This window comes from Lingula anatina, chromosome 8, assembly GCF_051362555.1.
Source record: "Lingula anatina isolate TDL-2025a chromosome 8, LinAna3.0, whole genome shotgun sequence".
Classification (NCBI taxonomy): Eukaryota; Metazoa; Brachiopoda; class Lingulata; order Lingulida; family Lingulidae; genus Lingula; species Lingula anatina.
Genome location: NC_141774.1, coordinates 13,964,795 through 13,978,509, shown reverse-complemented (window position 1 = coordinate 13,978,509; position 13,715 = coordinate 13,964,795). Strand labels below are relative to the sequence as shown.

General features: G+C 36.6%; 3 protein-coding genes across 4 annotated transcripts; 2 read left to right on the top strand and 1 right to left on the bottom strand.

Annotated features, from left to right (window-relative positions):
* Positions 1 to 264: 264 nt before the first annotated feature.
* Positions 265 to 2,631, top strand: LOC106179628 (uncharacterized). The gene is made up of 3 exons (XM_013563345.3): positions 265 to 387; positions 992 to 1,580; positions 2,059 to 2,631. Coding segments are annotated over exons 1-3 (702 nt in total). The 5' UTR covers positions 265 to 385; the 3' UTR covers positions 2,170 to 2,631.
* Positions 2,632 to 3,113: 482 nt separating this feature from the next.
* On the top strand, positions 3,114 to 8,278 carry LOC147760419 (uncharacterized). 2 transcript variants are annotated; one of them, XM_086994712.1, is made up of 3 exons: positions 3,114 to 3,244; positions 6,076 to 6,641; positions 7,061 to 8,278. In XM_086994712.1, the coding sequence occupies exons 1-3, from the start codon at positions 3,232 to 3,234 to the stop codon at positions 7,076 to 7,078; spliced, it is 597 nt and encodes a 198-aa protein (XP_086850838.1). In that variant the 5' UTR covers positions 3,114 to 3,231; the 3' UTR covers positions 7,079 to 8,278. The 2 variants fall into 2 exon arrangements, with proteins under 2 accessions (XP_086850838.1, XP_086850837.1); XM_086994711.1 differs by having other exon boundaries at positions 7,056 to 8,278.
* A 2,364-nt stretch (positions 8,279 to 10,642) lies between these two features.
* On the bottom strand, positions 10,643 to 12,365 carry LOC147760418 (GTPase IMAP family member 2-like). Its single transcript, XM_086994323.1, has 2 exons — positions 11,251 to 12,365; positions 10,643 to 10,834 (listed from the first exon to the last, which is right to left on the bottom strand). Exons 1-2 carry the CDS (start codon positions 11,863 to 11,865, stop codon positions 10,730 to 10,732), a joined length of 720 nt encoding a protein of 239 aa, XP_086850449.1. The 5' UTR covers positions 11,866 to 12,365; the 3' UTR covers positions 10,643 to 10,729.
* Positions 12,366 to 13,715: the final 1,350 nt, after the last annotated feature.

Below are 13,715 nucleotides of genomic sequence, written 5' to 3'. Positions count from 1 at the left end.
GTTGTAGAATCGCAAACAGAATACCATCAATAAAGTGTCCAGGTTATTAAATATGTGTTGCTGTTTTGGGTGAGTTTGAAAGTAAATGATTTATCGTGTTTTATACATATACGAGTTACAATTTGAACACGGCAACTATACACTATAATGACAGGAAGATCAAAGGGAAGGGCTAATAGCGGGAAAATAATAAAAAAGAACTGATATATGTTAACAATTTCCCCTTGAATTTGTTAAATCTTGGAACTTTGTGAAGGTCCCGCGAATTACCAGGGCATGCGCAGTTTGGCATTTATAGCAAATCTCCAACACTTCCATGCCAAAGCAGAAAACAGCAGTAGTAACACTTCGCTAGATCCTCTATTATCTCCAAATAGGAACAGCAATGTAAGTATACATTCACGTGTAATGATAAGTCACTAATGTAATGAAGGTAGATAACAGTGAGTTGAGCGTGGAGTCAGTTTCAGGCCAAAGAAACGGATCAGTAGTTTCAGTTCAACTGTCAGAGTTATAAAGGGTTAATGTAAACTGTACTCGATTTCACACACATGGAAATTATCAAGAACAGGCTATAGTCATAACTGGGTCTATAATCGATACCTTGGCAATTGTCTAAAATAACATTATGGGGATTTAAGTTGGTATGTTTTAGAATCTTTAATTGTGCATATGATAAGCTTAGATTGTATGTTATAAACTTTTGATCTTTTAAACTTAATATTGTACACCATTGCAATAATAATAATAATAATAAGAAGAAGAAGAAGAAGAAGAAGAAGAATTTATTGGCATGAAGACACAGCACTAAATACTGAAACAGACAGATCGAAAAAATATATATATATATATATATAATCCTGTTTCAAAACCGGACAAGCTCTTTCCATAAATAAAATCATTTAGATTTTATTTTTTACTTTTCTGACTGTTTCCGCCGCGATTTTCCTAAGTTTAGTTTTTCATAACACATTGCCAATTTTTTTCCCAGGACGACCACCAAAACCTACAACGTCATTGTCGTCGGCTATCAGGGGCAAGGGAAATCTGCAACTGTAATGAAACTATCCGGGGACCCTAATTATAAAGGAAAAGATGGCAAAATTACACGCAAGACTTTCAGGCTCAAGGAACCGAGCTCGTGGACTGTTCATGTTGTGGACACACCTGGTTTAGGATCCCTGGCCACATCAGACCATAAGATACTGGACAGAATATATAACGAAGCCAGGTGTCTGCAGCACGTGGACGCAATATTGATTGTGTTTAAAACGGACCGAATTAAAAACACTCAAATAAAAGCAGTAGATCAGTTCTGCAAAATTTTCGGAGACAATTTTCTTCAAAAAAGCATCATTGTCCTCACATTTGCTGATGCCGTAAAACAGAAAAACACTTCCATCGGAGAATTTTTAGCCAATTCGCCAGAGACATTTCAGAGCCTTTATAAAAAATGCGGTGAACGAATATGGTGTGTAGAAAACAGTGACTGGGAAGACCGAGAAGAGAACCAAGAAGAGTTAATAGAGCTGATAAAATCTGTTGAAACGGTGCCGTATAAAATCCCCGGTGCTGGAAGGGTAATGGTCGCTTCCTTTATTTGTTATATGTATTGAACATTGCCTTATCACCTTCGACTAATTGTTTCGGTGTGCGTAAAGAAAGACAAATACATTTGAAAATTGCATACGTTATTACTTTAAAGGGGGCCATGGTGATATGAGCCAAAAAAAAAAAAAAAAAAAAAACATTTTGAACATGTCTTGTCATATATATTCAGTTCATGATTTTAAGCAAAACTAACCACTGGATAAGGCGGTGATAACGTCAAACAGCCGTATCCGATAATTCCCGAAAAAAAAAAAAAAAAAAAAGATTAATATAACAGGACTAAATGCACATCTTTTCTACGTACTTTGATTTTCTCCACGAACTCATGTCGTGCATGTTTTGTTATAAATGAGGAAGGGATTTTTTGTTCCTGTTAACATAACTTGATTTCATTACATTCCACACATGCGTTTTTTTTTAAAGTTATTGTAATTATTTCTATTCCAGGTGATTTGCTGTGGAAAAAGTGCTGTGTGCATTGCTGTCACTGTTGCTATCGTTGGTGCTGTTGTCATCGCTGTTGCCGTCGCGGTTGGCGTTGCTGTCACCAATAGTTAAATACTTATACTGGTCAAAAGCTACTGAACTGATCCATGCAGAAGAGCAGTATTTACTTTCACTTCAGCAATCAGGGCATATTCTAAATAGCGACATTGAAATAACCGCTGTGGTTCCGTAGTTGTCATATGTTCCTAAATGACGTTCATGATCCTTTTTTTTAATGGGCATTTTTCAACGACTTTGATTGCTCCCGGATCTGACTCAATATGCAAGGTACTGTGGGTTAAAGTGGAGACGGTTTAAAGGTCTGATTTGGTTAGTTTTTAAATATTTGGAGAACCTACGACATCTTCATAACTAGTTCAGTTTTTCAAGCTTCGTTGTCGTCACTACATTGAAATATATGTAAGCCAGGGCTTCATAAGTTGAATGCATGATAATCTAGAAAAAAAAAAGCATTGTGTTATTGGTTTTAATGCATGCAATATATGTATATACTGATAAATTTGTTGACAATAAATGCACTTCTAAACGGTTGCAAACTGGTTCAATTGATAACTTGCTGGATTTATAAAAAGATAGTTCCGAATTAGAAGATAGAAAGTAGTGGGATCTGCATGCTTTTTCAAAGAATCACACATAACTATTTGGATAAATTCGTAATTTTATTCGGAAGAACGAAAATAAAAAATATATAAATAAATAATAAAGAAATAAGGAAAATTAAATATTCATTCATAAATAGAAATAAATTAATAATTTAATACAATTTTACATTAATTATTAAATCAAAAATACAAAAAATGGCAATCAATGTAGTTTATTGGTCAATTAACGTGCGGTGCAACAGGAGACAATCATTCCGATCTGTAACTAAGCTTTATTAAGACCATATGTTATGTTTTTCAAACATAAGATAAAAACGCTATATGGGGGGGGGGGGGGGGGGATTCAAAGGGTTAACCTTTATAAGAAGGACAAAAATATCAGCGCATGTTTGCACATGCGCATTGGCAGTACAGTAAGTTTTGTAGTTGGATATAGGCACTTCCCAGATAGCCATTTTATTAAGCTTCACTTGGTTAATCACAGGAGGTTAATACATAAAAGGAAAGTGGAATGACCGCCAAAGGTGAGTGATACAAGAAACATCTTCCCCTCTGCTTGTTTCTCCTGGTTTCCATCTCTATAATGCCCCACATTTACAGGAATGTAATATGTAGGCCTACATGGTGAACTCTTGTCTCGGTTTTCATGAATGATACAACCGGTACAACTGAAGAAAAACAGGTTCTCAAGTGTTTAAACCACACGGTGATATGAGCCCTTGCCTGCGGTTATTGTCCTGCATGCAAAGCTGTAAACAAAAGCAAGGTATACCATCGACTTTTACTCGCTTCCCATGGACCTGTCTACTTCCTCCTCCACTTAATAAAATAATGACCCTAAAATTTATTATGAGTGGACTTAGACAAAACCAAGTGCATTTTCTAACCCTGTGTCATAAATAGTATAGTATGCATGTAAATATGTGGTTTACTGTTTTACTTTGTGAGGCATTCGTTTTTATCTTTGACCCCCCAAGCGATATCCCCCATATCCTGATCCCACCGTGCACTGATGTAGCTGCTTCTTACAGCAGACCTAATAGCATAAGTAACCTTGCGGTAGGCTAAGCGAACTACTGTTTGGTTAGTGGGCCTAAAAGAGTGGCTAAACCTCGTGCTGTATGTATTGTTTTTGGTGTGTTTACTGGTATCTTATCTGAATGTAAAGGCAGACAAAAATAAAATTAAAACGTGGAGAAACTTAAAGGGATAACAACTCTTCGTATGAGATCTACATTTCACAATTAAAAAACATTGTGAACAACTCATAGACATATAATATATTCTGTTTTACCAAAAAAAAATTATAAAACGCCAGTTATGGCTATTATTCTGATATCTGAGTTTGTCTTTAGACCACGTGACCTCCATTGATGATTATATTCTGTTATAATCTCTTAGGAGATTATAACAAAAAGACAAACTTTTTAGAAAAAAAAAAAAAAAAAACAGGGACTAACTTTGAATGTAAAAATGGATTCATTAACCATTGGTAAGTATGGGAAAATTGTTGTTTACTCCAGGAAAAATAATTTTTTTGGCTAAAACGAAGAGTTATTATCCCTTTAAGCTTGTCACGCACCCAGAACAATGGCACTCAATAGAAAAAGGGGGAAGAGCTTGACGTGAAGAATGTCAACACAATGCCGCCAAGATTCCGTTTTATTAAAATTAAGAGAGATCAACAAAGAGAGAGAGAGAGAGAGAGAGAGAGAGTGCGTTCACAAAAGGAAAAGGGTCTTATACTGTAACAAAGGACACCGGTTTGTTGAGCATGAATTGCCAAACAATCCTACTACAATCCTACTAATAAAAAAATACCCCCGGAAAAAAGAAAAGAAAAAAAAAGTAATATATCTAGCAAGGAACTGTAGATTTCAATTATATAAGTGAAAGACAAATAGGTTTTTCTGTGTATCAAGTTGGAAAAGATGAGTATAGCCAGATTTATTACACGTTGACCTAGGTTGCTACATGTATGTCTCTTGTGTAGTGTTGATAAAGTATTTAGCTATATGGACAAAGGGCCAAACCATCGACCGTGTGTCACACACGCACGTATGAACGCACGAGCGCACTCACACATACAAACGCTCACAAAAATGCACAAACACACATAAACACACTCATAAACAAACGCACACACACGTACATAAATGCACACACAAACGCACAAACACATACCTAAACACACGCACACACAAACGCACCCACATAAACGCACACATAAACACACACACACACGCACACACACACACGTAAACACAAACACACACCAGTCTCCCTGGGAATGATTTTTGGTTTTATCATATATTTTCACGTTGTAAAAGCGGGCAATAAACCCCATCTGTATTTAGATAAGATAAGTAAATATTATTTATGGACACTTTGGAGCCGAATTTGTTTACAGAAGATTACATAAGTGCTATGTCTAGACCGTGTCTGTTGTCACTGATACTATATAGTGAACATTAATTCCGACCCTCCTGATAATGAACAGACTAACAACGTATGACATCTAAGCTTTTTAAGTGTCGGCTCCAGTGGAATGGAACATGCTGTCACTCAGTTTATGCCAAATAGTGTCAAAGAATGATTTTTTTTTTTAATTACTCAGAGCTTTCTTTAAATATGTTAGTGTACGTGCCTTAATGTAAAAAACGATCAGTGTAATTTAAAATGTCCCCTTTAATAGAATGCATCAACTGCGGTTTTGTATATTGTTTTAATTTTTTAATATGTAAAAGTTTTAACATTGAAATTAAACTGAACTTCATAGACTTAATAATAATAATGATAATAATAATTATTATTATATATGATATGAACAGACTGTACTTAATAATTAAAGTCTTAAATCTCTGGTAAACAAAAGAGGTTGTTTTAATCGGTGTTAATTTTTTCAGGGGGGGGGGGGTACATGTTTATATCAAAATAATCCTTACAAAGGAAACTTCAGGATAGGGTGTTCATCAAAAGAGAAAGCATAGATTATGAATTGAACTTAATGAGTGTCAGTTCCTCTACATGCACTTATTTTAATATAAATATCTGCCTTTTCCTTGTTGAAAGTTTGGACTCTTAGAGTGACCGACAGTTTCTCCTTAATATATCCATTACAATTCCGTTGAAGTTGTTTCATATTGTAAGTTTAAAAGATAAATGAAATTGATGACTTTTGGTTTACCGTCAGATAAGACGTGAATACATTTGCCTCTTGCTTTGTCCTAGGCCTGGGCTCCCGGACTGATCTGTAGAAGGAATGTTGCTTTCTTTGTACAGAGTCCGAATGAAATCGTCTCATTTCAATAACAATCTGATTAAGCGAGACTAAGAGGTAATTATGTATTTTCAGGGCCAACAGTGGTCATGGTTGTGGGCCGTGTGAACCAAGGCAAAACGGCCCTCGTGAGCACTCTCACCCGTAACAACCATTTGTCTGAAAAGAAGGACTGCTGTCAGAAGACATATCGATGGTACCCTGAGAACGAGGGGGAATGGTGGATAGTAGACACGCCCGGGTTTGGTTCATTGTCATATTCAGACGAGAAAGTTATGACAACAATAAAAAGAAAGGCCAACGGTATTGATCACGTGAATGCGTTTATTTACGTTATGAACTGCAGTAAGAGAATCACAGATTATGAAATCGTAACCTTAAACCTGTTGGAGTCTCAATTTGAGGATTTTCTAAAAAGCACAGTCTTTGTATTTACGCATGGTGACATATATCCCGGGCTGTTGACTCAAGACTTCATTGAGAGATTTCCCGAGACTTTCAGAGACAAGGTTAAAGAAGCTGACAACAGAGTTGTCGTCATAGACAATAAACCAAAGAATGACGATAATAACACAAAAATTAAACTCATACAAGACTTTATTAAAAATATTGTAGAGGGCACCAAGGTATACCAATTAGAGGTAGGCTTCATTTTAATAATTACTAAAATGACACACAATTCAGACATTCCAGCTAGTGATACACGTTTTCAAGAAATTAGAATCCATATTCTTACATAAAGCTTTAAATTTTGAAACGTGAATATATATATATATAATTTTTTTTTTTTTTTGCAATATGTATTATATCAGTTCTGTTCGGAATTGATTATAAATTGTCCACTTACATTTCACGTCAGTTTTCTCTTTTATTTATTGCTTTAATTTCCCTTATAATCCTTTGAAAAATGTTTTTCTCGTGAAAGGTCAGTATACTCGACACTGACGTTACAGAATTATTATTATTATTATTATTATTATTATTATTATTATTATGATGATGATGATGATGATGATGATTGAGCCTTTCACCTTGAATATTGTTTTTTTTTTCAGAGTAGATGGTCGTCTCTGCTTAGATTTTTTAGTTTTGAAGGGATAGATGGCGACAAGGACAGCAACTATTCCACTGAAGAATTAGCGAGAGAATTGTCGTTTACTTAAAGACTTAACCCCTTTTGTTTGAGTTAAAATCGACTTAAGAATCAGGGATTTTTAAAATACCAAACTGAAAAGAATACATTACAGATGTGCAATGTCATGAACAACATATTCATCAGGAAGACGTATTCCAAAAACTGAGTTTTTGCAATTTAAATAAAAGATTATTGATATCAAAATGGAAGTAGTGAAATAGTTACTGCCATATAGTAGGGACATATGATAAAGAGACCTCTCTCGGCTAGTTTGAAATAAGATTGAAATGCATTTTGTTTGGGCTTCGGGCGCTGGGAGTGAGTCAAAACATCATTGTTTCAACGTATCAGTGAACGTGCCTGATAAAAATGCAACGGCGCTGATCATATTTCCATGTTGATATTAAATTGTTTTCATGCATCCATTCAAAGTGAAACTAGGTCTTGTAAAACAGAAGAGTAGAGAAAGACAGAGAAGGAGAGAAAAGAAAGCCCACATGACGTTTTTTAATACTGCTTACTGTTAAGAAAAATATTTTTATTTAAGAAATAATACCAGGATACAGCGCACTGTAACAACGTTAAATATCCCAATTCTGTATATCTCAAGTACGTTCGTGTCCAAGCGGGAAGGTTATATTTAGAACTAATGACATCAACAGTTCTTGGAAGAGATGGAAAGTTTTCGTGTATATGTTTAGACTGGAACGGGTTATATTAACGATAAAAGCATGTAAAAAGAAAGAGGAAAACATCACATCACGTGCTTCTCCAGCAGGCTTTGCAGAGTTCATTTCGGTATTTTTCAAGACTTGCGGTTTAATTGATTTACTCTACATTGCTTATGCATTGTAATCGAGTTAAAAATAATCTCTTCTATATTGACGTTCCGTTCTCAACCAGCTGACTGTAATCAAATCACTCAGGGCGCAAGGTCAAACGCCAGCCGTCTTGCTTGTCTAGGTCACAGATAAAATTAATATGTCGCAGGCCAGATTAAAATTCAGTCAATTGTATATTGGCCCTGGTCAAATTAGACTTTCAAGAATAAAACATTACCAGGTAGATTGAAATGTCAGTATTACGGCAGAAATATTACGTGAATATCTTCATAAATAAAGTAAAAACATATTACATGATAAATATCGCTTTTGATTATCCTTAACAGGAAAATTTAAGATTATAGGAAGCACAATGTTTAATTCACCACAATACAAGATTCCTTGACTGTTCTTGATACACCCCGAAAATAACCTTATAATGAGAGGTAGGGGGGCGTCTCGATAGTCCGAAGGTTCATTTGTCCGAAGGTTCATTGGTCCGAAAAGTGGTAACATTTTCATCAATTTTTTGTTCAAGGGTTCATTGGTCTGAAGGTTCTATAGTGAATATTCGGACCAATGAACCTTCGGACTATTGAACCTTCGGACTATTGCTACGGCCCCGAGAGGTAGATATGACATTGCAGAAGCTATAATTTAGTGAATGAGGGCAATTTTCGACTTCTGACTACGAAGCCGTGTACGCACTCAATGTAAAACTTCCAGCTTGTGTCCAAGTGTTTCCGAAGAAACAGCTATATTAGATAACCATACAACTTGAAGAGACACTTATGATCAACATGATACGAACATAAAAATACAAAATGGCTTGTATAATTAAAAACTTCGTCATCATTGATGAAAAATCACCAAACAAAGGTGAAATGATTTGTTTTCCGACCGAGCACCCCCATCCCCATTTCACGTTTTTTATTTAGTGAGGTTACTTGTTGGCTGTAAAGCGCTTCCTGCAACCAGCCCACCTTGCACTTTCCCCATCCTACTGCCGTGCCTACCTCGGTCCACGATAAGAGGCGAGGCACTTCAATCCATTTGTCGTTAATTGACCTTTTCGGTGCAGCAAATTATGTCCCAATTGCACAGAGAACGATAAATTTTATGGTATGTAGGCGAGACACCTACATCTTTATCTCATGACTTTCAGGTCCTCCTTACTCTGCAAGGGGCGCTGCCAAAACACACGTTGATAGCTCCAGCTTTCTATAATCTTTTCTTTGCTCATTAAAGATCATCAAGAGATAAAAAAAAAACACAGCGTTTAATGCATTTTAACGATTTTTACAATGACATTTACTTTACGCTTCTTTTGTAATATTGAAATTTCAATCTAAGCTAGTTTATGGACACACCCTTTGTGTCTGAAATGCAATGCACCTTGTAACCCGATGATGAAATGCCCTTCCTCCTGTTGATGAGAGGTTCAGAATAAACAGCATTCTGACTCCATTCTGACCCTTTACGTGGAACGTGGGGTTTCAGGAAGATGAATCGAAACTAAAAGTTGACACTGAAAACCCCGCCTTGAAGAAAGCTCTTTTTATAAGAACAACCGAGTCTGAACTTTCTGAACAAACTAATCAAGAAATAACCACAGGAAAGTCCAGGAAATTAATATGCATTTACTTTCGAATCGGCTGTTAGGGGAAATTATTTCTCTGTATGTGAGGAGCATAAAAATGTAGCCTGTTGATGAAATGCTCTACTTCCTGGGCCTAAACTTGTTAGTGAGCGGTGCAGAACGTGATTGACCGCATTCTGACTCACTTCTGAGGTTTTACGTGGAACGCGGGTTTTCCAGGAAGATGAATCGAAACTAAAAGTGGACACAGAAAATCCCACCTTAAAATAGCTCGTATAATCGAAACAACTGGTAATGAATTTTCCGCACAATTTAGTCGAGATATAAACAGCAGGAAATCAATATGCATTATTTTTCAAAACAGGGAATTTATTTCTCTGCAAGCTAGAAGCGGGCGGAAATGGGGGGGGGGGGGGGGGAAGTAGACGTGCGCTGTTTGTAGCAAGAGGTGGGCCGCAATTTTACGTGTGAAAATGATGGATACAAATATTTGTTTTAAATTTCAGTTTCTAGTCTGATGTAAACAAATGTTTAAAACGCGATGCGTACGCAGAGAAAAGTAAAAAAGTCAAACACGCTGAGATACATTAAATTAATTAATTACTAACAAGAATAGGTAAATTAAATAAAACACAGGATATATTAAAAAAAGAAATAAAAAAGATAAGCAGTTATAGACAAAACTGCTTCATAAACTAACACGATATTCGACATTTAATTTAATTTATTCATGTATATTTCACCACATGCACCATTTAACCTCTTTAAAAATACAGCTACAATGTAATGTGAACGTTAATAGTTGTTTGAATATCACGATTATCCTGCTTTTAGAGTCTAAAAGTCTACATGTGAGATTGAAAAAAAGTGGTTGACCGCATTACGATCTCATCTATTACCTACAGAAAAATCCAGTTTGGACAAATAACAACCGTTCCCTAGAAAAAAATATTATCTACTTTCTCTTCTTAAGAAACATACACAATATTCATACAAATGGAAATGCAACTTGCACAAGCCATTTATTAATTAATTTATTTATTGATTTGTAAATGAAAACCTGCACCCCACTTCAGTCCCCTTTCTTACTTTTTCTACTAAATTTTTAAAAAGTCATACTTAGAGCACGTATTTTCTTTTATACAAAACGTTTAGACTGTCCAATTTTTCCCATCACCTCCGTCCTACTACGACCCTGTACAGGTGACACAGGCCCTGCCATACACTGGAAATCACGAACACCACGAGGTCCAGACACGCCCACAAACACGCGTGCAACTGGAACGAGACAAATAAATAAATAAATAAATAATAATTCTTTGTAAGCTTATTCTTTTATTCATTCGTCGATGCAAACGTTGTCTGACCCAGACCTGTTAAAATATCATAAGAATGGTTCAAACCGTACTTTTTTTCTTTCATTCACTCTCTCTCTCATTCTCTCACGTCCTCTCTCACTTATTCTCTCCCGCCCTCCCCCGCTCTCTCTCTCTCTCTCTCTCTCTCTCTCTCTCTCTCTCTCTCACACACACACACACACACACACACACACACTATCACAATAGCATGCATTCATTCATTCGCATATTTTTTTTTCATTTATTCATTCATTATTATTTTCTGAACATTAATTCCGTTATTTCTTATTTTTCTATTTACCTAAACAACTGACATGCGTCAATAAGATTACTTACTCTAGACCATGGAACTATCAATGGCTCTGAATGCATTCTGTTCGTTATCATGTCCACAATTTGTGAGGCAGCATTTTCCCCAGTCTGGAAGTCAGAATTTTCCAACATGATCACCCTGCCATTACACGAGCCGACAAATTTCTGAAATTCCGGCGGACTGTCATTCAAATAGTCGGCTAACTTTAATTCGGCTTCATGGTTAGTGAAAGTAAAGACTATGATGGTGCGTCTGTGGTAGTCTTGCCCGAATGCATCCTTAAGTTGTTGTATTAAAGTAATCACGGAGCTTGTGATGCGCGAATAACGCAGCACGAATAACAAAGCGTGTACTTCACCGACCGCGTGGGCTTTTGCGTTTATCACGCGCTGCACGTGCGTGTCCGTTATGTCCAGTGAGCCGAAACCTGGCGTATCATAGAATGTACATTTCTCGTGTGTTCTCTCCTCTATTTTGTAGCTCGCGGCTCCCTTATAATCTACGTCCCGAATAATGTTCATCATAGCGGCTGACTTGCCGTGTCCCTTGTACCCCACAATGAACACGTTATAGTCTTGCAGACTGTGGCAGACAACGCTGGTTTCATCCAGCTTTTGGTACGCCATTCTCCTGTTCATTACGGCTACTTGGGCTTTTCTTTATCTACTCACAGTTGCTTAATTATTATAAAGATATGTCCCTTACAGGGCCAGGTACATGCCTAAATGTCCTTTATCTGTGAAAAGCCGGTTTCGAGGCAGGGGGTCGAGGGGTTGAGCATGTGTCTCTCTCTCTCTCACAGTCCACTGCTGGACGAATTTTCTTGGCCAGCCTTCTTGACCGCGGCACTAACTGACAAGGCCCTGTCCCTCTAATAAGAACCCGGGTATTTAGTCTCTAGAATTCATGGTCTGAACTCAACCCTCGTGAGGAACAGATATGGCCGAACGTTCTTAAGTGTAGAGGTAGACTCAAATTCGTGCATTAGACCTACAAAGGCGCCATCTATGTGCTGAAATTCTTGTTAACTCTGTTTTTGTAGTTTTCATCTCAGTGAGTCGTGGATGCCATCGTGATCTTCTCTTCATTGAATCGTTTATAAAATATTCTTTGATGGGAGAGTTGTTGGTATGTGTAATCTTTTAAATAAAGTCAATTTTTTCTTCAGTCAAGAGCTTAATACTGAAATACATTTAGTTTACCTCCAGTATTTCTTCATCAGGGAATGAGGCTATCCAGGTTCTTGTTAACTGACGAAGTATAAACACATTTCAACGCACATTTACTATTGTACAAAAAACATAAAAACACGTATTCACACAATCACAAACATTATACACATGATTTCAGGACATGGAATGGTTACCAGATAACGACCACAATAATGTCAGCTGTGCTAGGTGAGATGTGTCCCACCTAACACAATTGTGAAAATAGAGGCCCACTACAGAGGAAAATAGATAAATAAAAATGCATAAACAAACAGAACAAAATAGCATTATCATTATTATTATTGTTGTTGTTGTTGATCTTCTTATTATTATTGATTTTAATCAACATAATTTCATTATAAGCATTCTTTTTGTTCTGATGATTGATAAATTAAAATTAAAAAGATCGATAAAAATTAAAATAATGAATTAGAAACGGTAGGATAAAGGCATAAAGTGCTCCCGCCTCGTATGTCCTAATTTTTTTTTAACTTTTATACCGATATTTATATGTTCGATCCGAAGTATTGTATTGTCATTGGTTGGGGTCTTAGTTTAACGTGAGATTGAATAATGTATTGTAAATAAAAGACCACCTAGAAAATGTCTGCCTCTCTCTCTCTCTCTCTCTCTCTCTCTCTCTCTCTCTCTCTCTCTTACACACTCACGCGCGCACACAAGCACACACACACACATGTACATCAATATACAAACACATTCACAGCCAATATTCTACATCTCTCTCTCTCTCTCTCTCTCTCTCTCTCTCTCTCTCTCTCTCTCTCTCTCTCTCTCTCTCTCAAAGTACAATATACATCCATTCGGGCCAATGCATGAAAATGAAATACCGGTAATCTCTAACAGAGGGGGACGAAGGCTGCAGCGCGGTCAACATTCCTGTGGCTGAATCATAAACTAGTAAATGTACCCTTTATATTTGAATACTAACTTAATGCGCAAACAGGTGCAACTTATGAAACCTTTCCAAACAAACCTACTGTTCTTGTTTGACAGTTGTTCACTTTTGTCACGAGCCATAGGAATGATCGCCTTATAAAGGGTATACAAATTTACTCGGTATACTTGACGCTAGCGTTTGTTAGGCTGTGTGCTTGGCGACGTCTCTTGGTGTTTATTAGGCTTGCGTTATTTAAGACATACATAAGTATGTATACATATAAAAATCTCAAACCCTGGAAATAGTTATATACCGGTGCAAAATGACGTCAAAAAAAGTATAGCGTGCAGGGGCGGATTAAGGATTATTTGAAGGGGGG